At 41.2% G+C, this 25,165-nt stretch overlaps 1 protein-coding gene across 3 annotated transcripts in view; it reads right to left on the bottom strand.

The window, feature by feature from the left end:
- The window catches only part of Ctnnbl1 (catenin beta like 1), a 152,733-nt gene extending 128,091 nt beyond the window's left edge, over window positions 1-24,642 (bottom strand). For 2 of the 3 annotated variants that reach the window (XM_020172490.2, XM_020172491.2), the window contains exon 1: window positions 24,438-24,642. In XM_020172490.2, the coding sequence (XP_020028079.2) occupies window positions 24,438-24,467 (30 nt within the window). In that variant the 5' untranslated portion in view covers window positions 24,468-24,642. The remainder of the gene's footprint in view (window positions 1-24,437) is intronic. The other variant, XM_020172492.2, reaches the window with a different exon arrangement.
- Between the last annotated feature and the right edge of the window lie 523 nt (window positions 24,643-25,165).

The raw sequence follows: 25,165 nt of genomic DNA, 5'->3' as shown, positions 1-25,165 counted from the left end.
TTGAAAGAGTTAAAAAATTAAATAAGTAATCTGTCTAGAATAGTCCCTGTGTATCCAGACAATATCCAACCTAAGCTTTAGGTTTCATTTTTCTATTTTTTTTTTTTAATTAAAAAGCAGTGAGAAGCTGCAGCTATAATGAGGGGCTGTGGGAACATGCAGTTATATTGGGCTCAAAGTAATGTACCATAGGAAGAGGCTACATCACCAGAACGAATCCTAAATTAAAACTCCACTATGAAACCAACTCCATTTCCTCTGAGCATGCAATCTATATTATCACATTTATGGTCTGTCTCGACCTCAATTAGACTTAAGGGTGGGGGGGGAAGGAAGGGAACTTCTATAATAAGCAATAATGGTATCATTATGATAAATTATAAAAACACAGTGCAATTATTAATCTGAAGAGTACATTTGTTTCAGGATAAAACAGTATAAACGTGTATGTGTGTGTCTAAATATAGTTCAACATTCCAAGTTACCTGGCTAAGGAGGAGACAATTCATAAAAGATGCTTTCACAATAACAGGAGAAAATGGAGAACATCAAAAAGAAATCCTTCCATAACCTTATAATAAACCAGGAATTCATCACCTAGCACTAAGAAGCTCAGATAACCTCAGAAAAGGATCTTCTTAAATATCAAACAATAGGAAGAACTCAGAAATTTGATGTGGAAAAAAGAAATAGTCTAGTTTACCTCTCTATAGAACAGAGAATTCTGAGCCCTGTGCAAGTAGGCTGCTTATCTATGGTGAGCAGAATATAAATCTCCAAATTCCCAATACAATGCTTTTCCTTCTCCATTCTAACTCAAGATAGCTTGGAAAGAAAATAAAGGGATGTTGAAGAAATCACCAGTCAATAAATAAGCAAAGCTACTATTAAAATAGAAGAATACAGACGAGTCCCTATGGTAGACAAGAGAGGTACAGCTACAAGCCATCAACAGGACTGCAGAGTTAGTGATATCGCATCTGCTTGCAATGGTGATATCCTGAATGAAGAAAGGATGAGTTTTGCAGTCAGATTTTCCTAATCCTGGCCTCTCTATGTAACAGTTCTAGAAAGTAACTTACCCTCTCCAGGCTTGAGTTTTCCGTCTATAGCTGGGAAACAATACTCCTTTTCATGTAGAATGTACACATGTATACCTGCACATAAAGACAGATGTTTCTACAGAACAGAGCAGAGTTTGACCCATGGAAGTCTGACACATCTGATTCAAAATCAACAAGGTTTGCCACTGGCAAGGGCTCTATTAATGGTTTGGTTTTAAAACGTGGATCCCTTATTAATGTCAAAACATTTGACCTATACCAACAACCCCAGTCACATTTGTTGGTAGCCAATAATTGAGGAAATACACAATAACAAACATTGTTATCTATTTGGTAGTATTTTTCATTTGGTTTATACTTTTTGTTTGTTTTTAGTAGTACTGGTGTTTTGGTCTCAAGGCCTCATGCTTGCTAGGTAGGCAGGCACTCTACCACTTGAGCCATGCCCCCAGTTTTTTCGTTTGTTTTCCTTTCTTTTTTTTTTTTTTTTGCTTTAGTTATTTTTCAGATAGGGTCGAGCTCTTTGCCTCTAGCCAGCTTGGACTGAGATCCTCCCACCAATGGCCTCCTGCATAGCTGGGATTTAGGTCTGCTTATTTGTTCAGAGATTAGGTCTTGCTAACTTTTTGCCCAGGTGACCTCAAATTACAAGCCTCTCTATCTTCTCCCAAGTAGCTGGAATTACAGTTGTAAACCACCACCTACAAGATTGATACATACTCATTCTACAGAAAACACTTGTGTACACCTGGTTTAACAACTTCTTGTGACAGTTCTTCTGAGGCACCAGAATCAGTCTGGCCTTCGGGAATCCTCCATCTAACCCAATCATCATTTCTCTGAAATCTGAAAAAAAAAAACCCTTTAAAATATCTCTTGGCAGGTATAGGCTGGGACTTTTCTAACACTTCTGGTAACCAGATACTCTCCTTCTCCCTAATCTGTGCTCCTGCTATTTTTGGATCATTCATTATAGAGTTCATTAAACTAAGGAGAAAACTTTCAATTTACAATTTCTTCTCCTTCTCCCTAATCCTTCTCCTTAAACAACGTGTCTAGTCTCACTCTCACACTTGGAAAAAAAAAAAAAAGGATCATTTCAAGGCAACAGTCCTATTTACTTCTCCATTTCCCATTGCCTTTCATTTTCCAGAAAAAAATGTTTTCAATGGGAAAGTGAGGAGTGCAGTGCACAACACAGGGGAACCAGGGAAGCATGCTCATAATTAAGTTCTTTCCTACCATCACTTTGGAATTTCATCATTTTTAAAACTTTCTAAGACTCCTTGAGATAATTAGACATTTGGAAATCACAACCTAAGCTTGTGGACGGATTGGTCTAACCAATCTGAAATGTGCAGAAATCATCTGCTATTAACCTCTCCTGATTACCTCTTGTCACAATAAAAGGGAGTTTTCAAACAATCGTTTTCACCAGATGGTAGTGAGTGGCTTGACCCAGGAGTTACAGATGAGCTGCAATAATGAGTTTCTCCTGCCTTACTGGCTGCACATTCACTGGTGACATTTTACAAGTAGGACTTCTGGCTCAATCAATATTTGCAGGCATGAAACCTGCCAAAGTTAACATCAGGACTCCCTTGCAAATTTGCTTAAGGCACAACTGAAAGCTCACAGTCTCTAATGCTGCAACCACCATCAGCCAAAATTCATAATTAGAGATCAAAGTAATCAGATACAGAGAATTCTACCCACCAATGGGTTGTTGTGATGACTATATAATCCACTTCACAAAAGAGTCCTGTATAAACTATAAAGTGCTATATCAATGAAAGAAATTGTCATGATCATATATTTTAGGAAACAGCTAAGAATAAACTCCAGATGTCGATATATAATTATATATTCTGCCTTTCCACATTTCTAAGACTTAAAACATAAAAAAGAAAATAAATAAATCACTACCTTTTTTTCTGGAGGAAAAAACAGGTACCAAGAACTCCTCAAAATCCCAAAGCAAACTCATCACAGATATAAAATAGAAGCCCCATTTATTCTCAACTTTTAAAAATTATAAATACTGAGACCACAGTAATTACTTAAGAACATGGTTTTTATCAATATCCACAATGAAAGGAAATATCAATATATCAAAAATAAAAATTACCAGCAGTCTACCCTATGATCTATAATCTGATTGGCTGACAAGTAAGATAGACATGATTTATGACTTAAATCCTTAGTCATAAACTCTACTTAATCAATTCTTCCTCTCATCCCAAACTTTATTCCTTGTTAAAGCCTGAATATATATGCGTCTCACCTCCAAAGACTGTATAGATTTCTTTTTTAGAAGTATAAAGTATACTTTAATGTTCATGATTTACTTTGACATCTTCTCTGATTAATTCTGCGGCTGCATCAGAAACCTGAGGGCTGACTTGGTTTATTTACCAAAGGTAACACAGGCAGATACTGTAAAACCAGTGGAAGGTAAGCCATTTCTCTTTTGCAGACTTACTATGAATACATTTTGTGAGCTATACCAGAACCATCATCATTCATTCATTCAATCCAGAAGTATTTACTAAGCTAATAGAACCTCAACATCACTCTATTAAGGGTTGGAGGGAATATCTGACATCAATCCAACTGCAATAACAGAATAGCGCTGATCTTAAATACACAACCTGGTACAATACAAAGAGCAGCAAGCAGACCAATGATCAGAAAAATCTGGGTTCTGGTGAATCACTTAAGAGTCACATGACCTACCCTCACTGAGCTCACAGAATACTTAACTATGCAACTGCACAGCTCCATGCTAGGAGTACAAGGTTTAAAAAAGAAAGAAAGAAACATAAAGGCATTTCTTGACCTCCAGAAACAACACAGACAACCTCCTGGTTGGAACTGTGGCTAAAGTATGCACAGGAGACAGTAGGACCATGGGAGGGGCATCTATGTCAGACTGGAGATCAAGAACCACAGCACAACTCAATGAGGACAGCAACACCCATGACCTAGCCAGAAATCACTACTTACTATTAGCACATGTACGCCAAGTCTCGAGGTTCTTTGACTGTGAAGGTGACTGAAGCCAGAAAGAATTCATCTATTTTGCACCTACATGTGTAATCACTTTATGCCAGCCTGGACTGTGTAATGTATTATAGCTTAGTATGTTTTCTAATGGTGGCACTAAGTGACATCTGGAAGGTAAGCATGATAAAACTCAGATTCAAACTGCCCAAGATCCAAGAGCAAGAACTGAGAAAAGGGACTGCATCAAATTAAAGTTTCTGCACATCAAAAGAAACAATTACCAGAATTGAGAGAAAACCCACAGAATGGGAGAAAATCTTTGCAAACTATTCAACAGATAAAGGGAAAAGAACAAACAATCCAATTGATAAATGGGCAAACAAATTGAACAGACAGTTCTCAGAAGAAATTCGAATGGCTAATAAATGCTCACATCCTTAGCCATAAAAAAATGCAAATCAAAACCACACTAAGATTCCATCTCACCTCGGTCAGATTGGCCATCATCAAGAAAACAAACAATAAATGGTGAGGACTTGGGGTAGAAAGGAATCTTCATACACTATTGGTGGGAATGTAAACTAGTACAACCACTATGGAATTCAGTAAGGAGGCTCCTCAAAAAACTAAAAATATACACACCTTATGACCCCACCACCACTCTTGGGCCTTTATCTGAAGGAATGTAAGTCAATATACAGGAGCGGTACCTGCATACCCATGTTTATTGCAGCTCTGATCACAACTAAACTATGGAATCAGTCAAGGAACCCAACAACTGATGGATGAGTATATGTATACACACACATACACACATACATACATACACACATACACACACTGTGGAATATTACTCAGCCATGAAGAAAAATGAAATTATGTCATTTACAGGAAAATCAATGGAACTGGAAATCATCATGTTGAGTGATATTAAACCAAGCTCCAAAAGTCAAATATTGCATGTTCTCGCTCTTTTGTGGAACCTAGACCTGAAATGATGATGATGATAATAATGACAGTAAGAAGACATGAATGTGAAAGAGGGCAGGGAGGATCAGCAGGAAGGAAAAGAGAATATATATATATATATGTACACATATATACAGAGAGAGAGAGAATAATGAATCTCACCAAATTCTGCCTGAAAAAGAGGGGAGGAAGGAAGGGGAAATGAGAATATAACAGAGGAGGTGAAATTGTTCAAAGCACACAAGTACAACATGTATGGAATTACCACAATGACAGACTGGCCCAAAGGCTATTAGCTTAACCCTACAATTTATAGATGAATAAACTGAGACTGAAAGAAGTTAAAAGACTTGAGCCTGAAAGCTACAGAACTAGACCTGGGCTCTCTCACCTCTGCAAAAGCAAAACACATACCTCCAGACCGTTTTCCTGTCACAACCTCAGAAACTATCACCTTAAAGGCATGGTTTGCAGCATCTCTGCCTCTTGCCATCCTTTAGCCAAATGAGCTCTTTCTGCAGCTGCCCCTTAGTTTTGAGAATTTTGATACCTAGAAGAGCACAGTATCATCTATCTGCATGGGTATTTCAATAAGGAGCCCTTCCCTAAGATCATTCCTACACTGAGCCTCAGTTACCTTCCATTAACATCAGTCCACTCTGAATTTTTGAACATTAAATAACAAATTAACATGGGAAAGACACTTAAAATTATTTATGAACTGTACATGGCAACACATGCCTATAATCTTGACACTCTTGCAGGCTGGGGCAGGAGGCTCACAAATTTAAGGCCAGCCTGGGCTACACAGCAAGATCATGTATCAAAAAATAAATAAATAAATAAATAAATAAATAAATAAATAAAAATAAATAAGGTCAGGCACCGGTGGCTCACACCTGTAATCCGAGCTACTCAGGAGGCAGAGATCAGGAAGACTGCAGTCTGAAGCCAGCCCAGGGAAATAGTTCCACAAGACACTATCTCGAAAAACCCTTCACAAAAATAAGGTGAAGTCCCTGAGGTACCACATAAAAAAAAATAATAATTTACAGTTTTTGTTTGTTTTTGGCAGTATTGGGGTTTGAAGTCAGAGCCTCACACTTGCTAGGCAGGTGCTCTACCAGTTGAACCACTCCACCAGCCCTATAATTTTTAACTAAGGCTCAGATTCAATAAATTCTCCTTACTATTTAGGACAACACAAAGGTCAGATATTTTAGAAGCATCTAAAAGAAGGAGGTGGAGTATGCATTTGACTACCAGCAGGCCCACACAGTTCTGCAAGTTACTTGGCACACCTGTTGCATGCAATTGTGCTAACAGAGACTTCTCAGCCAGTGGAATATTGCCTCTCGCAATGGATGATTTCATTAGGTCAAAAGTAGGGCAAGGAAATCTTTAATTACTTTTTGTATAAGTTGTCCCTGAGGTCACTGCCAAGATTAGAAACTGCATTCTTCCTCGTAGCAGGAGTTGTTGGTGGGTGGAGGGTATATACTACCAGGAACACAGAGGAGAAAAGGAAAAAGTGAAGATGTTTTGAGAAAACTGAAAGGAGGGATGAATGATCCAGAACTAGAGGAGTGCAAACTGGATTCTGAGAAAGAAACTAACCACTTTATTCATTGGCAAACACTTGCTCATTCATCACTTAAGGGTTCTAACATGGTTTTGGTCTCCAAAGCTGAGCCCCTTTGGCTATCACCATGTCTCTTAAAGCTTACAATTTATCCACAAAATCTGCTAGCATAGTAGCTACCACATTTGTTTCAAGGAAGACAGAATCAAGTGGAACTTTACCTGAGTTTCTAGTTTAAAAAACAGCATTTTTCAGCCTGGAGGCGTGGCTCAAGTGGTAGAGCACTTGCCACAGCAAGCTCAGGGCCTGAGTTCAAACCCCAGTACCACCATCAAAGAGAGAGAGTTTTTCAACATTTGGGTGATTCAGCAGAGTCTGAAGACTCTCCAGTCAGTACCTGTGAGCTGATTTGCCTCTCTCTCAGCTTGGGTGAAATATCTGGTACGTGGCCTAACGCATGCTTGTTGATGAGCCCATCACAGGCAATGAAAAGAGATGGCTTCATGTCTGCTTTGATCAAAGATGCAGTTTATTTTCCTCAAAGGTTTTTACTACTCCTAGAAGCCTTACAAACCACTAACATTAGCAAAATACCTCCATTCCCAATAAAGACAAGGATGGTAAATGAGTCATTCTTAGATGACAACTCAGTGTCAGAAATACTTTCTCCACCTAGAAAACAGCACTCTGGTCATGTGGAAGATAATCAAAATGAATTCTCTGGTAGCCTTAGCCACCTACAAATTGCCTATATAAGCCCTATTCCCACCACCACATCTCTTTCTCAGGGAGACTATAAAATTGATTTCAAAGAGTTTTTAAATTAATTTCTGCTTACTTCAAGAACATTTTAAGATAATCCCCTAGCAGGAGCATCTGGTAGACCAGAAAGAATGTATTCTTCGCTGGGCAGGAAAAAACTCAGTCATGGGCAAGATAAATAGGTAAATAAGTGTCTTATATACAAAGTAAATACATAATTGGAATAAAACAATTATTCTGAGCCATCTCTCCCCAAAATTTTGTCTGCAGCTTCTCAGGCTTAGGATATCAAACATTAAAAGTGGCTGTGTCTAAAAAGAGGCATGGAAACTGTGCAAAGGCAACTGTCCTCTGCATGACGCAAAGACAGTAGTCCATGTTCCTAGAGCCTCACTTCATGGTAAAGGAAAGCAAATCTTCATAAGCAAGTTTCCTCTGTGGTGAATCTCCAGTCAGTTACAACCAACTCAGAGAGAGCCATCAAGGCAAACTACCCATTAGCTGTCAATTTAGAATGACTTCAGAAAGTCAGCCCCAGAGCTCCACTGATATCTTTTCAACAACCTCTTAATCTTGTTTATAACACCTGTGTTAAGGCAGCCTGACATCAATTCTACTCACTCGTCTCAGACTGAAATTACTTAGGAACTTGAGAATTCCAGTAAACATACAAAAACACAGAGATGCACTGCCCAAAATACCCTGTATATAAGGGAATTCAGCCACCGCTTTTAAACAAAGCCACAGCAGTCAGCCAGGCTGGGCCTTAAAAGGCAGTCACATATAAATCTCACAAAGATTAGGAGGCACTAAGGTCACAAAATCGTGGGGTTTAAAGAACACATGAAGAATTCCTCCTACAGCTTCTCCATCAAGTGACTGTCCAACTACCACTAACTATGGGCCTTCTCTGTGCTGGAAACTTAACATTTCATTTTCTTTTTAATCCCAAACAACCCTTCTAGGTAGGTAATCTATTCCCATTTCTAAAGTGAGGTCACTGAGGTGCAGGAGGCTTCCTTAGCAAATTGCCAAAGGTCAAAGAGCTGGGAGAGGGTGGCGAAGGGATTCAATCAGGGCCAGGCAGGCCAAGCCTTACATCACGCTACCCCTTGTAATGGCAAGCAGACTGCCTAATCTGGTTTCTGTGCTTGCTAGATGTTTCCTGAGGCTTCTTACACTGTACAAAACATAAGAAATTGATACTAAATGAGTCCCATTAATAGGAAAATATGCAGAGAGGAGAAAATGGTAGTCAAGCCACCTGCATTTGTTGTTACTAGATGTGACTTTGGAAAAATCACCAGTTTCAACCTTAGTTTCAGTCTTGGGAAAAACCCTCCTGGCACTGTGGAATAATATGTGAAAGTGCCTAACCCAGAAAAAGTACTCAATATTATTTTTAAAAAGAAAAAATATCAAATGGAAATGGATATGCCAGACCTAACCAACACAAAATAAAAACTAATCTTGTTCTGTATGATCTCATTTCTTGCCTATGCAGCTGGATAAAGAGAAAACAGCAATTATGGCCTATGGCAGACTTACAGTAAATCTCTGGCAAATAAATGAGCCAATCGATCTCTTGTTGTAGGGTCAGAGGCAGCCCCAGTCTTTAAAATAAATGCCAATCAACTCTAAGGTTACTACAGGAATAGAATCAGGCTTTCATGATGGCCATCTACTGTTATTTAAAATTAGTTTCACCCAGCCCAGGCAAGTTCCCTATAACTAGGGCCGCCATCATTCACAAGCACAGCTTAATCTACTCCCCATCAAGAAAGAGGCAAGAGAAAGAAGGCAACTAGGGAGGTGTTAAGATGTAATGGGAAAAGATACTTAGAAGAGATTCAAATCAGTCCCCATCATAGATCACTGCTTCATTCACTCACCCCTTACTCTTTCTATCTTGCTTTGGGTAGCATTTACTCAATAGAGAGCACTCAGCTGGTCACAGTCCAATGAGAAGAAAGGTACATACCAAGCAATTCTAATAATGATACTGAGGCAGACTGGAGGCAAGCACAAGAGCAATGGTGCCCTTTGCCACGTTCTACTCTAGACTTGCTCTTTTTCCATTTTACACTGCCTTCATCCATGAGAGCCCTCTTCTAGTAAGAAGATTCCACCATCTACTTCATGGGTGTCTTTGGGAAAGTTATTAAATCTACGCGCTTCATTTCCTCCCCTACAAAGTGGGAATAAGAACATTGCCTTCCTAGGGCCGCCTTTAGGATGAGATGGGATAACATACATAAGTCAAACAGCACAGAGCGTGGCTCTCGGTCGGCTTCAATATGGAAGTTCCAGGCCTTTGCTCTTTGTCTTTGTTTTTTTCAGTATGGGCATCCTGCTTGTAGACTTGAGGCAAAACCCCCAGTCCTTTACTGCTTCAATTATTTTTTGGATACATTCTCACATTCTTGCCTACGGCCAACCTCTGAACCACAATCATCCTGTCTACACCGACCGGCTGATAGCTGGGATTACAGAAGTGAGTCACTAAACCCAGCTCATCTGTCACAAAGAGGTCTCAATAACTTTTTGCCTGGCCTGGCCTTGAACTTCAGTCCTCCTGACCACTACCTCCTGAGTAGCTGGGATTGTAGACATGAACACCTGGCCGTAAACACAGTATCTTAGTTTGGGGGTATTTGATTTTGGAAGTACTGGGGCTTGAACTCAGGCCTTGTGCTTGTTAGGCAAGCAAGCCCTCTACTACTTGAGCCATACACCCAGGCCTTTTGTTCTTTGGGCTAGGTGGCATCTGTGCCTCTATAAGCCGTTCAAATCAGGAACGCCTGATCACTTGTAAGTGATCCTGTTCTCCCATAAACATGACCTGCCAAGTGAAGGGCAACCTGCCTTTAATGTATAGGTGAGACTTCACACCCAGCCTCTCAGGCCCCACACAATGCTATGCTGTCAGGCTCCATGTCATGCTTCTGAGAAAAGCTATGCTCACTGCACTCAGCCATCACAAAGTTTACATGGTCAGAAGGGTCTCTGCCTCCCACAAGGTGAAAAAGGCTAAAAATTGCTTTTTTAATTAAAATAAGACTTCTTCAACTCCCTGCTGACAACCATGACTAGAACACGGAGCCTGGTACCAGTCTCCATCCTGCTCTAAGGGTGGCAGAAGCACTCAGAGGAGGTAGGGGAAACTTACTAATTTAAGCAAAATGTTTAATCTTCTAATTATAGGACAGGCTCCAAGAGGATGGAAAGTGATTTGCAATCTTCATTACAGAATCCCCATGCTACCCCTGGCACAAGTCCTGTCAGCAGAGGCAGATGCCATCTCTTTTCCCCTCTGAGCCTTCTGTGTCCTTGTGAGTTCTGGTTCTGTGAGGCTGGAAGAAGTCTTTGACAAAAAGAAGAGGTAGAAGAAGCAGGATTTCTGTCTCCTCTAGTTCATCATGCTGAGTGAGGCATAAGGATCCCCAGTGAGAAGCCAGAGAGACAATATTCAGAAAATTTACCCTGGCAGCCTGAGGCCCTTAGAAACTCTGAAGTCTTAAAATATTGCCCACCTCAGGTGGTGCATAAGCAATGCTTTTCACCTGCTGATCAGTGCTGTCATCAGGGCTAAGAGATGCATGGAGAATTAGGGTAGTGTTCACCAATGGCACCTCTGGTCTGAGGGAAATCTGTCCCTCTGCAGATGTGCTTGCATCCATGCTAATTTGTGCTATCTCCACCCGTTCAGATCTCTATGTGCTAACTCAGGAGGAAAAGTCCCTGCCAACCATGGCAAGAGTGATGGCAGAACTCCCACTGGAGAATGGCAAAGGCAGGCAATTATTCCCTTTCATTAGAGACTGTTCCTTTCAAGTTTTGGTTTGGTTTTTTGCTGTTGTTGCTATTTAATTTTGAAAACAAAACAAAAAACCAGCCATTTGTGGATGGCACTCACTGAAGTCACACCGCCAGCAGAAACTGAGATGTCCCCCCTAAGCCAACTAAAAAAGATGTGCGAGAAGTAACCAGAAATGGCTGTGCCTCCTTAATTACCTGCTGTAATGTACAACCAGACATAGAGAGGATGGCCACAGCAGATTTAGGCAGAGCAGCAATGATATTTAATCATCAGTCCAGACCATCTGCAACTGTTTTGCAGAAGCATAGTATAAGGTTTCCAAAGCTTCCGACAAGTTCCCAGGTGCTAAGGGTCAGCTGCATTGTCCTGGGGTCCACCAGGGTCTGCTTTCTTCATTCTCTCCACACCAGGATGCTCAACAAAGGGCATCACGCCTACATTTTCTGTGCCAAGCCTGGCACTAGGAGAGAGCTGCTTCTTGATTAAGCCAGAACACAGATTAAATGTTTAGAACTAGGAGATCTGAAAACAACTGAGGCAGCAAAGTGATTATCCCAGGGACAGCACAGCTTCAGCTGCAGCCTTGTAGCACAAAGGTGAATTCCATACCCTTCAACAGCCAATCAGGCCGGATGGCCTCCACAGTTTAGTCTCCATGCCAGAGGCAGGGAGCTTTTGAAACAAACCAAACTGTATCATTCCACCCTAACAACCTCTCACTGTACTGAGAAGAAAGTCCAAAAAGGCTCGGGTTTTCTCTTCTCCAACAGCTGTGTCATCTCAACACTCCTTCTTCACTCACCAAGCTCTAACCATACTGATCACAAGCTTGTTCCCACCCACGGCCTCTGTGTGGTTTTTCCCTCGATCTACACTGCTGTTCTGGTAGCTCTTCATATGGCTGGATCTTTGTCATCATTTAGTTCTGCCTTCCAGACCCTCCTGAAGTAAATTACCATGGCTCTCCCATCACCATTACATCAGCATGGTTTTTTCTTCCTATCATATTTGAAGTTATCTTTTCATCTAATATTTGTTTGCTTGTTTATATACTCTTATTTGTATTTGTCTTTCTTGTTTGTTGTCTGTCTTACCTCCTGGATATAAACTCCATAAAGACAGGAGCTGAGAATGTCTGTGCATCACTCTATTCCCAGCGTCTAGCGTAATACCTTACATTTAGCAGGCATTTAATAAATGTGTTGAACGATTAAGGAACAAAAGGTTCAATATGGATCACTAATCCAGATGAAATTTACTAACCCCCGAAAATCTGGATTGGCTCATGGCCCAACTGTGAGCATATGTCATAGTGCCCTAGAAACAATGGTAAACAACATCCTCTCTCTTTGCCAACCCCTGGTGAACGACTAGGAAACAATGGAAAGGGAGACACACTGAGATGGAGAACTCACAGATTGCCAGAGTTTCAGAACTAGAAAGTCTGCAGGCCTCTCAGGTAGGTTTTTGCACTGTCTCATAGAAGGGCCAGATGAGCTGGACACCAATGGGCTGGGGCCAAAACCTGGGTCTTGAAGGCCCAGATAAAGCAGGAGACACTCTTTGTGGCAGCTCCAGTCCCAGTCATCCAGAGTCCTTAAAAATGGGAGCCAGAGAGAACATGTACATAGCCTAAAAGACTCTGGTATATGTGTTGGGAGGGGCAGGGGAAGAAGTTGGATAGAAGAGAGAGAGCCACGAGAGGAACGGGGCAGAGGCATAAACAGGCCAAGAACAGGCAAACAGGGTCATAGATGATTACTACAATCTAGATTTCATGAGCTGGTCAGTGTGTGAATTTGGATAGGCTGGCTAGAAGATACAGAGTCAGGGCAGTCAGACAGGTAAATGACTTCCCTCCAGAAAGATAAGCAGCCATGAAAGAAAGGGGCATTCAATAGAAGGCCAGGTTAAGCCCTATTTGTGAACGCTAGTTTCTCTTGATTAATGGGCAACAGTAATTGCTCAGATGCTCTCCAGTCCCTAATATGGCAGTGCTGGGTGAACAAAGAGATGCTAGAGAAAAAGTTCTACAGAAAATAAAGACAAGTCATGCTGTGATTTCTAGGATCTTACAGAATTCAGTGGCTTGTAAAGGAGTTCTACCAAGAATATTAATGCCTCATCCATCCCAACAGCCTCAACTCTCCATGGCACCATTAAAGAAAGAAAAAAGCCTCAGAGGTAAGATACAATTCTATCAAGCAAACAGTAATACTAAGGAGTGACAGCTGACACCAAGAAGAAGGATGAAAAATTATTTAAAAAGTAAGCACAAGAATTCAAAATCCCTAACATTCCACCACACAGAAGTCAAAGCTTTCCATATTTCAAAAGGCCAGGAGAGAATTTGGACAAATTACCATGCATTCCTAATGATAATCATGACACCAGTGTGGCCTGCTGAAAAGGCAGGAATGTAAATGCTTAGGAAGATTTGCATAAAAAGTGATGGAAAAGTACAGAGGTGTGGTCACAGACAAAGCACTGCTCTGAACCCCATTATGACCCCAAGTAACTAGGATCCTGAGGCAAGTTACTCCTGCTCTCTGACCTCTGGCTTCCCCATCTGTAAAAACAGAAGGGTGGAACAGACCACCCCCAGGTTCCTTCTTGCTTCAGCACTCCGATCTCACTTCCATTATCTGGAAAACCTATTTATGAAGAATTTATACCACATTTCCAAAGATACCAGGTAAGTGAGGCATTAGTACAATCCAGTACAACCTGTACCATCTTTTTAAAAGAGAAAGCTCATTATGAGTTTCTTGCAGCCACCCCCAACTAATCAATGGTAATACCTTTTTCCTGTCCTTCTTTATTTCTGAGTTTCAGCATTCTGTTTGTTCTTTGACATTTCTACCTTCCCCTGCTCAACTGTTACCATGTTTCGGTTAACTCTGTGAGAAACTATGTAACCTTGAAGTGCTCACATTTCCCTCATCATTAATCTGAGAAGCTATCAGCTGTTGCAACAGAAGCATCAATATTAGGAGAGACATATTGAAGATTCATGACAAATTCCAAAGCTCCAATGAAAATAGCATTCCAACACTACACACCACAGAGGACTGATAGATACTAACGTTTGAGTCTATCAAGAAGCCCACATGGTCTTAACTGAGGAGTTCAAACAAAAATATAATAATTAACCCTCAATTTTATGTATTAACAGAATGAGCACAGGAATAATGCCAAACAAATTCTTCAATCATCAACCATACCTGCATTTGGTTTCAGACCCTTCTCAGTTCAGTTGGTAACTCTTGACATTGTCTGGTAGTTGGGTAAAGAGAAGTCCAAGGAGCCAAGGTAAATAAAATGCCTACAAGTGACTGATAATCTATTGAGCATGGTGGTACACACCTGTAATCCAAGCACTTGGGGGCACAGGCTAGAAGATTGTGAGATTGAGGCCAACCTGGGCTCCACAGCAAGACCCTATCTCAAACAAACAAAAAGGGGACTAATAATCTCATATGAATTAACAGATGGAAATGCCCTGTGAGTTTCCCTAGATCTTAACTGACCTCCAAGATGAAGATAACCCAGTTCCATTTGCCAACCCACTTTCGAATGAGTCACTCCTAAAAGAAACTAGTTTTGAACAATTTCAGCTGCCAAATGGTGAACCTTAGAGAGAGAGAAGTATCAGAATTCCTGTTGCATCTCCCAATTCCAATTTCTCTATAGCTATACAAGACTCAGATGATTAAGGGTAGGGGGGTGAGTAAGGAGTAATTTGTAAATAAGATTCTGCAATAGAGGACAGGAAAACTGAGATTTCTCAGTGATATAAAGGAAACCTAGGGAAAAAATGACTGTTGATGGCATAATTCTTGATGTCAATGACTGCTATTGTGGTAGAATAGAGCTGTGCTTTAACCTACTGAGAACACTTCTATACTGTGGCATGTGTGGGTGACAAACTGTTTGTTCTAATTTCACTTTATTGCATTCTAACTCTTAATCTCCAAGGGACCAAAGACCTTGGGAATACTGAGGCAGCTTGTAGAATTCAAAGAAAAACTCTTTTTTTTTCTTTTGCTGTGGTATGTTTGTAATGATACCAATAATAAAAATTAACAAGTGACATTTACTGGTCACTATTCATCAGGCACTATAAAACCTCCAATGTCCCTCCACTTAATCCTCTATTTTTTAAAAAAGATGGTAAAGTGGAGATTGTTTTTTAAGATGGTGGCCCAGAGATAGATGCTATTATAAATCTGCATTATAAAAATGGAAACTCAGGCTTAAAAAACTTAATTAACTGACCCAAGGCCACTCAGCTAGCAAGCAGCAGGGCTAGGATTCAAATGCAAACCATGTGACCCAGTCCACGTGCATCTACAATGCTAACATTAAAGACACTTAACAGCAAGGCATGGTGGTGTGCTCCAGTCATCATCCCAGGAGGTGGAGGCAGGAGTGAGGTCAGCCTGGGGAAAGTTAGGGAAACCAGATCTCTCTCAAAAACAAAACATAAAGAAAATGCTGGGGGTGTAGCTCAAGTGGTAGAGGGTTTGCGTAGCATACACAGTACCACAGTAACAACAATAACAATAAAGATGAGTAACAGGCACACTCTGGAGCACATGCTTTGAATTCTTTCCTCCAACAGGGCTACAAACTATTTTGAACCATCCACATTCTCTAATGTCATTTTTATACAAGAAAACTTAAACAGTCTAAGTTCAATCCAATTTAAACAACGACTAATGAGAGATCACAGAAAAAAATGGCTGTCTTCCTCAAATTCATCTCCAAAATTGGGACGTCTGTACAATAAGACGTATATCCAAGGAGGCTGAAATAGGTAGGCCTGGAGCCTATGCCTGGAGAAGACTGTTCTCTGCTAGCCTACAGAGGAAATAAACCCACATTCACCATACCAACACGAGGGTCACGTGTCCAAAAACATGCGCACCTGGGAGGCAACCTACTTAACAAAGCCTCAGGAGTTAAACGACAGCAGTGGTGATTGGAATAGAAGACTCCTGAGGACACAGTCCTCCTCCCTCCTCCCTCCCCCTCCCCCTCCTCCTTCCCACCAGCTGCTCATGCCAGCACATCTTGTTGTTGCCTCTGTTACAGCATTGCACTCTGCGCTTGAATTTCAAATCTTAGGATGCTGCCATTAGATGGCCAGCTCATGAAAGCAGGAACTGTGACATAATCCTTCTCCTACCCAGACTGTGAGTTCATCATTTTCAAGTCCTACCACTGTCTTGACTCCTGGGAGAAGCTGGCCTTCCACTCATAAGTGTGTACAGTCCAGCAGGAAAAGAACCTTGTCTTTCATCTTGGAGCCCTTTCATCTTTGAGAAAGAGCCTCAAGGCTTCTTTAAGATTGCTGAAGAGCGACAAACCTGACTAAAATGCAAAGTCGGCCAAAGCTGGAGGAAGCAGATGACTGTGTGACAGCAGAACATCAGGCCAGAATGTTCAGTAGACATATGAAACATCAATCAGGGTTCCTGGATTAACAGGTGGCTACATAAAGGTGCTGAAAGGCGAATGAATGAGTTCTTCTAAAAGGCCAAGTTACAGAGCTACAGGCAAATTCTAGTTAAGGGTTCCGAACAATGAAGCCCAAGAAACCGGCAGAAGAGGGCATTGGCAACCTTCAACAATGGAGGTCTCAGAGATTCTGTAAAACGACTGACCAGCACTCTTTAAACAATGGAAGGGAAGGAAGATTAAAGAAGCTGTGACAATTAAATGCAATGTAGGATCCTACACAAGATCCTAAAAGAGAAAATGGACCATTAGTGAGCAAGCTGTTGACATCTGTCTGGATTGTGCCTGCAGTTTAATTATTAATATTATGGTAATAATACTAATAATGAACGTAATAGTTTCCTGATTTTGATCATTGTACTATGGTTACATAAGACATTCCCTTTAGGGGAAGCCAGAATAATAGATGGCAACTCTGCTATCTTTATAAATATTCTCTGTTTAAAATTAATTAACAATGAAAACCTTTAAAAACAAAGAATTTATTATCTATGGTAGGAGTAACAAGATATGATAATAAGAAAATGAAAATAATTCAGAAGCTGATATAGCAGTTTTGAATCAAACATTTTTGAAGTCTACCATGAAAACAAGAGCAAGCAAACAACGTAGCAGAGCAAATGCCTTCCAAAAGGGAAAGCAGCAGAGCATATCTGAAAGCATGTACTGGTTCATTCACTACATCACAAAACTGCCATTATTAGACATCGATTATGGGTAAGACATGCTGCTCACTTCCTCTAAGTTTACAGAAGGTGTGCAAGAAGGCAATAAACATACTGTGCATGGTGTGAGAAGAATGAGCCAGAGGCAAGAGAGGATAAGAAGGTTGCAAAGGAAAAAAATGAGCTTAAGAGGAAAAAAATATCACTCAAGAGATGAAAAACGCGCTGAAATGGGAGTGTCGAGAAGAATCACTCTTCATGTGTTATTTATAGCCATACTGCCAGCAAAGGTAACTTTGCTTTGGAAAGTACTAAACTTTCATGCATAAAGAAGCCTATTTCACAATGCCACAAAATGGCATCAAGATTAGAATAATATTCTTAGGGTTATAAGGTAACCACCATAGAATGAAAGATACATTTGAGTACAGGTATGTAGGCTTTCAATAATGTATCTTACACAGACAATAACAAAAATGCAACCAAAAAATTCAATTTCAAACTACAACCTTAAAAGAAAAAGGCAGATAACAAGAAATATAAATGATAAACAGACAAGAAGAATATGCTTATTATGTAACTTTGAACTAACATTTTATATACCTACAAGATTAATGGGAAAAAATAAATTATGAACACTAGTACTATCAAGATTGCAGAAAAATTTGGAACACACATGGTTAATAGCACTGTAAACTGACAAGAGATTGGCTCCATATGAACACTACATACTCTGAAGCTAAGACAACCTCGCCATCTCCTGCCACTTTCCTCCACTCGCCCAGCACCCTGAACACCACCCTCCAGGCTTTTGCTCTTACTAATCTCAGTCAACAGTAATCCCCGGCCTCCTTTGTCACTCATAATTCCTAGCCATTCATCAAGGACAGGATTCCAATGTCATCTCCCTTTTCCTCAATGACCAAACCAAACCCACCCAATCTCTGGGCATTCCTTCCATTGTGCTCCTAAAATGCTTTTATTCATACAGTAAGTTGTTTAATGCCTGTCTCACTCCTCACATTATGAATTCTTTAAGGCCCAGGATCATGTGTTAATAATTTTTAGTACCCAATACTTAGCACAGGAGATAGCACAGGGTAATTATGAATGACAGATGGGAGAGGGAAAAATGCCACATGAACAAAGAAGTTCACCACAATATTATCTCCAAGAAAAAAAATCTGTAAGCCACCTAAATATCCAATTACAAAGAAATAATTTAGGGAAAAATGGCGTACTACTCAAGCAAAAAAGTCTGCAAATGTTAAAAACCCCAATGTAGAAACAAAATATTTCTGGCACTGTTAAATTAAAAACAGAACACAAAACAGTATATATGCAATGGTCACAGCCATGCAAAATACATACTGTGGAAATACAAAAAAAACCAAATAAATTATTGGATAAGGGTAGCAGTTTTCCTCTTCTCAAATACTTTCCCTAATACTGTTCCTGACAGTCTATTATCATTAAAATTTTTTATTTCAAAAGAAAGAAACGAGAGGGAGAAAGAAGCAAGATTAGAGATTCCTAGAAGCTCCTTCATTCCAAGGAAATGCTATGATACTACAGACAGGTGACAGGAGGAGTGGGTGTCAGCAATACTGCCAAAACTGAGGGTCCCTGACCCCAATCTGCCTCAAAGAGAATACCTTTCGTGTCACAAAGCAAGTCATTCCCACTGAGCCAAGCTGCACTAGATGTGAATTCTTTATTGCAAAACTTCGGAGGTAGGAACTTTTCTCCGACATCTGTAGAATTAGTATTAATGAGAGTGCCCTAGAGTTCAGATGCGTGCCTATGAAGCAGAAACTTCTCAGCCAAGCAACTGCCGGGCACACTTCTTGATGACATGTCTAAGCCTGAAGGCATCAAAAAAGTACATTTCCATATTGGGAACATAACTGGTTTCCTCTTTAAGACTTTTTCTACCATCTCCTGTCCACATTGTAATTCTCCTGTCTTCTCAAATGAATAGTTAACATATGTCAAGGATACAAGGCATATACTCAGGCACTTTGTGCCAATTACTAGAACCAATCTTAGCAGAAAATTGGAATCTTCCCACCAAGTTGCCCCCAAAAAGGAAACTTAATAAGCACACAAAAAATGTTAAATAGTTTTAATAAACATTCTTGATACTCTGATATTTTTCCTTGCTCACCTTAGTCCCTGAATTTTAGGAATGGAAAGAACCCTAAGTCATATAGCTCAAACTCTTCATTTTACAAATGATGACAAAAATGAACAGAGAAAGGAGGTGACTTTTCCTAAGTCACCCAGATAAGTAATGATAAAGGTGGGATTAAAACCCAAATCTCCCAGATTTTCAGCCCTGATTCCTTCTACTACATCAAGCTTTTTTTATCCCTTGGAATCTCTGGAGCCCTTGGCCTAAATAATTAGTACCACAGAATTTTAGCACTATAAGGGACGTCAGAAAGAATCTTACTTAATCCCCTCATTAGGCATATGAAGAAATTGAGGCCCAGAAAGATTAAATGATTTGCTCTCAAAAGCCTGAATGGCAGGGAAAGGTATAACTTGAGATGAAAAATCTGCAAACCAGATCCCATGAAAAGGGATGATGCCGCCACTGGGGAAAAGTTTAAAAGAAATGTAGACCATTCTAGACCAGGGATCTCAAAATACAGTCCCTGGAGCAGTGGCTTTGGCATCATCTGGGACCTGATTAGAAATGCAAAATCTAAGGTCCCACAGAAGACTTGCTGAAACAAACTCTGGAGGTGCAGATGTTCAAATCAGACTTCACTCCCTCATGTTCCCAAGAAGTGAACTTCAGGGGTCAGAGTGCATCTACTTTGTAAAACACAACTAGAGCCAATGGCACTTAAGATTTATGCGTTCCTCCACATGTGTACTACTTTTCTTTTTTTTCTTGGCAGTACTGGACTTTGAACTCAGTGTGCTTCCTAGATAGGCACTTTACAACTTGAGCCACTCCTCCACCTCTTTCTGCTGAGGTTATTTTAGAGATAGGGTCTCACTTTTTGCCCAGGTTGGCTTGGACCATGATCCTATTTTATGCTTTCCACCATCGCTGGGATGACATGTGCATACCACCACACCCAGATTTTTCCTGTTTCACAAACTTTTTTGCATAAACTGGCTTCAAACCATGATCCTCCCAATCTCAGACTCCCAAATAGGTAGGATTACAGGTGTGAACCACAGGTACTCAGCTTTTTTGGTGGCACTGGAGTTTGAACTCAGAGCCTCATGCTTGCTAGGCAGTTGCTTTACCACTTGAGCCATGCCCTCACTGCCCCAATTTTAAAAGATTTTTTAAGTCTGAAAACAAGTCAAGCACTTGGGAGGCTGCGGCAAGAGGATGGTGAATTCCAGGCCACGCTGTGCTACAAAGAGAGTTCCTGTCTCAAAAAAAACCCTCAAAATAAGTAAATAACAAATAAAATAAAATCTGAAAACAAAGTGGAAAACTCATGTGGGTGTTCAGTTGGCTTTAGTTCTGACTCTGTTCCTTGCTGGCTGCTTGACTTAGGGCAGGCAACTTTTTCCTCTCAGGCTTCAGTTTCCTTTTCCATAAAGTACGCAAGCCACCTACCTTAGAGGGCATCTGAGAAGTACATGTGATAACTTATCTGCAAGCGCTTTGCCTGGCACAGTAGACAGGCAGAACAGCACAGTGACCAGGAGCTCCAGCCGCAGAATAAGACTGCATGAGTACTCTAGCCTTGCCACTAGCTAGCTAGGTGCCTTCAGACAGGTACTTTTTAGTATCTTAGTTTCCTTCTCTGAACAAAAGGGATAAAAAACAGTTCCCTCCTCACAGGGTTGTTACAAGGATTTAGAGATGCAGATAAGGAATTCACCTTTCATGTCTACAGAACGTTATTGTGGCTCAGAGTTTTCACATCCATAAACGCATCTGGTCCCTGTGGTGTTCCAAAGGGATGGGTGCATTTGATGATTATGGACTTGACTCCAGTTTAGGAATAGCAGTGGACATGGATTTTACTGGAAGGAAAGCACATGAATAGTGTATGTGGGGAATCAACAGAACTGGAAATAAGGAGATTAGGATTTTGGTTTTAAATCAGCTAGTACCTTGCCCTACAACCTCAGTTAAATCCCTTTAACAGACTAGGGTTCACTTTTAACTGTTAACAAGTAGGCTGAGTGAAGAAATATTTATCACCTCTCCAAACAAAATTCAAACTCCTTATCATGGTCCACAAGGAAGTCTGACATGTGCTGTCAGCTGCCTTGGTCTCCAGCTTCATCGCCTCCCATTCCCCTGCTCACTCTCCACGCTCTGGCTCCATAGTTCCCCTTTCTATTCCTCTATCAGGCCTTGCCAGCCCTGCCTGTGCCTATCCTGCTGCTCTCTGCCTCCATCATTCCACTCCTTTCACATGGCTGGCTCCTTCTCAAACTTCAGTCCACTTACATCTGCTCTCAGACTCCTTCCCTGACCACATTATGTAGGTCCTGTCCTCTTCTCCTGCTCCACTACTGTCCAGTAGAAACATAACGAAAGCCACAAATAACCGCACATGTAATTTTTAATTTTCTAGTAGACACGCTAATAAAGTTTAAGGGTGTTATTAATTATAAAAATATTTTTTCTTTAATCCAATATATCTTAAATATTACCATTTTGACATGTAATCAATAAAAAAATTAAGATATTTCACTTTCAGTTTTTCATACTAAACCTTTGCAATCCAGAGTGTATTCTGCACATACACAAGAGCTCAATGCAAACCAGCCACATTTCAGGCGTTCAATCATCACACTGGCCTACTAGCCACCATCCCAAATCACACAGGATAACCTGCCATATTTCCTTCATCATACCTATTACAACTGAATTTTTTTCTTTTTTGGCAGTACTGGATATTGAACTCAGGGCCTCTACCACTTGAGTCACACCCCCAGTCCTTTTTGCTTCTAGATGGTTTTTAAATAGGATTTCACGCTTTTACCAGGGCTGGCCTCTGACCAAGATCCTCCTACCTCCACCTCCCAAGTACCTGGGATTACAATTGTGCACCATAATTGCCAGTTACAAGTTACTTTCTTGTTTGCTTACTCACTTATTGAGACTTCCCATCAGACTTGCCATGCAGACAAAAGCAAGAGCCTTGTCTGTTTTATTTGATGTTGTATGCCCAGTGGACACAATACCATGCACAGCAGATACTCAATAAATATTTATGACCATAGAATAAATCTCTTCTAGTAGTGCTATTCTATGTCTGAGTCAATGGGCTAGCCATTCCAGAGCTCTCAAACAACACACAGCATCCCATTTCCTTTCTTATTTCACCATCAATTATAGTCTTAAACCAAAAATTATCTCGGCCTCATACTTCCCCATTACATACAAGTTCTTTCCCACCATGTATGGAGTCTCCAAGGTCAGTTTTCTATATATTGACTGAGGGAGTGGCACAAAAATAATTGCTAATACATGTTTATTCTTTGACAAGAATTGGTCTAACCACTTTATATTTCTCAACAGCTTCACACCAGCTCTATGAAGTAGGTACCATCATCGACACCATTCACAGGAGGAAACCAAGATACAGAGTGGTTAAATTTGTTAAGGTTGCAGCAGCCAGTTAGTAGCAAAACTGATTTCAAGCAACCTGGGGCTCCAGACATAAGGCTCTTTATCACCTATTCTTGACTGCAGAGCAGTCCACAGAAATATAAGACCATCTGTATGTGAAATTTATGTATTAAAGTTTAAATTTTCAGCTGGGCATGGTGGTGCACATCTATAATCCCAGCTACTCAGGAGGCGGAGATAAAAGGCTCAAGAGTTCAAGGCCAGCCTAGGCAAAGTCAGTGAGACTCTATCTCAAAAACAAAATACAAACAAAAGGACTAGGGTCACGGCTCAAGTGGTAGAGCACTTGCATAGAAGGCACAAGGCCCTGGGTTCAATTCCCAATACTATTAAAAATAAATAAATTTTTCTACTAGTCACATTTTAAAATATCAACAGAAAGAAGTAAAATTGATTTAAAATGTATTCTATTTCACCCATTGCCCTAAGTACAATCATTTAATCAGTATAATCAGTATCTGATGTAGCGGATATGATCAAGATGACCATGTAATCAATATAAAAACTCTTTCACACTAAGTCTTCAAACTCCAGTGTGATTTTACATTTACAGTATGCCTCAACTCAGACTAGTCTCAGACTAGTCAAAAGCTCACACGTTCGAATGCCCTATGTGACTAGTGACCACCAGAATGGACAGACAAGACAGCAGCCCTACTGTCTCTTTCCAGGAAGCCAAAAGAGGGGGGCAACTTTGGGTTGGGAGCCAGGACACCTGAGCTCTGATCCCAGCTCTGACTTGTTGAATGACCCCAGTCAAGTTCTTTCTGCCGTCTGGGCCAGGTTCTTCTTAGGAGTCCCCTGAGCACGAGGGCCAAGATGGTCCCTCGGGGGCCGTCCCACACTGCAATTCCAAACATCTTAACCTCAGCTAACACGGTCGCCGCTGCCTGTACTCTACCATCAGCTTTCACATCCATTAACTGGAACCGTGGTCAAACAATTCTCCTAGGTAGTTATTACTGTTTCCACTTTATAGATACAAAAACTGAGGCGCGGGGAGGAGGGAAATGACTTGTGCAAAAGTCACACACGCAGTCAGTGGTGAAGCTGGAGCTCAAATCCAAGAAAAACCAGGGTTGTCCCGCCGCCACCACCTCAAACTCCACGACGGGACGGGGAGCGGAGGAAGACAACAGACAGGGGCTGGCTGTGAGCACAGGGCGGCCGGGGCTTCGAGTTGCCGAGGGGAGCCAGGCCCGGGGTGCGGCGAGAGGAGGTGAAGGGGCTCAGATTTAAAGAAGCAACGAATCGAAAGGCCCAGGAAGGCTTCCGGGAGTGAGGTGAAACCAGAGGCCGGAACCCCGGGTGACATGAGAAATGAAGGGGCCCGGGAATGAGTGCAGGTGGGATGAAGGGACTCTGGCCCTGTGACCCCTACCCGGATAAGGGGTAGATCCCCGGCCCTTCCTGCTCCACTTACCTGGTAGCTGAGAAGTTCTCCCACATCCATGCTTCCCGGCCAACTCAACACTGGGTACTCCGGCTTCTTTCCACTCACGCCTAGACCACCGGCCACTCAGCAGCCGCTCCAGCCACACTGCCGTAAAGCTCCGCGAGCGGTGCCTCAGAGCCAATGAGGTAAAAGTGCGTGAGACCGGAGAGGCAGCCACACTGAAGTAAAAGGCAGCTCTACCGCAAAGCGCGCCACATTTATGACAGTACTGCTTCCGCCCGGAGCCTGAAGGGGGCGGGGAAGGGGCGGAGCCTTGGAGGAGAGCGATAAGGCGAGACAAAGCACCCAAACGAAGCGAGATCTACTGCGCGCCCCCTATGTGTAGGGCGGAGTGCTGGGTGTTGCACATGTGCTTTTAGAAGCCTTCCAGCGACATGGGCAGTTTTATCATTTCATCCTCATTTCACAAATAAAGAAATTGAGGCTCAGCACTGCAGCACTAGCACATGCGATTACCGAGCGCTAGATCTATGTCTAGTCCAAATTGAGATGTGCCATAAGCGTAAATAAAATACACACTGGAGTTGAAATGATATTTTTGGATAATGTATTATAAAATTAAATTCACCGTTTCTTTTTATTTTGTAAATGTGCTTGATAGAAAATTTTTTAAATTACACATGAGAATGTCCTTTGTGGTTCCCTTTATATTTCCATTGGTTGATGCTACCTTAGAAAGTGACTTGTTCTAAAGG

The sequence above is a fragment of the Castor canadensis genome, chromosome 5 (genome assembly GCF_047511655.1).
Source record: "Castor canadensis chromosome 5, mCasCan1.hap1v2, whole genome shotgun sequence".
NCBI classification, from domain to species: domain Eukaryota; kingdom Metazoa; phylum Chordata; class Mammalia; order Rodentia; family Castoridae; genus Castor; species Castor canadensis.
Note: the sequence above shows the minus strand (reverse complement) of the source record. Positions and strands in the feature narration are given on the sequence as shown.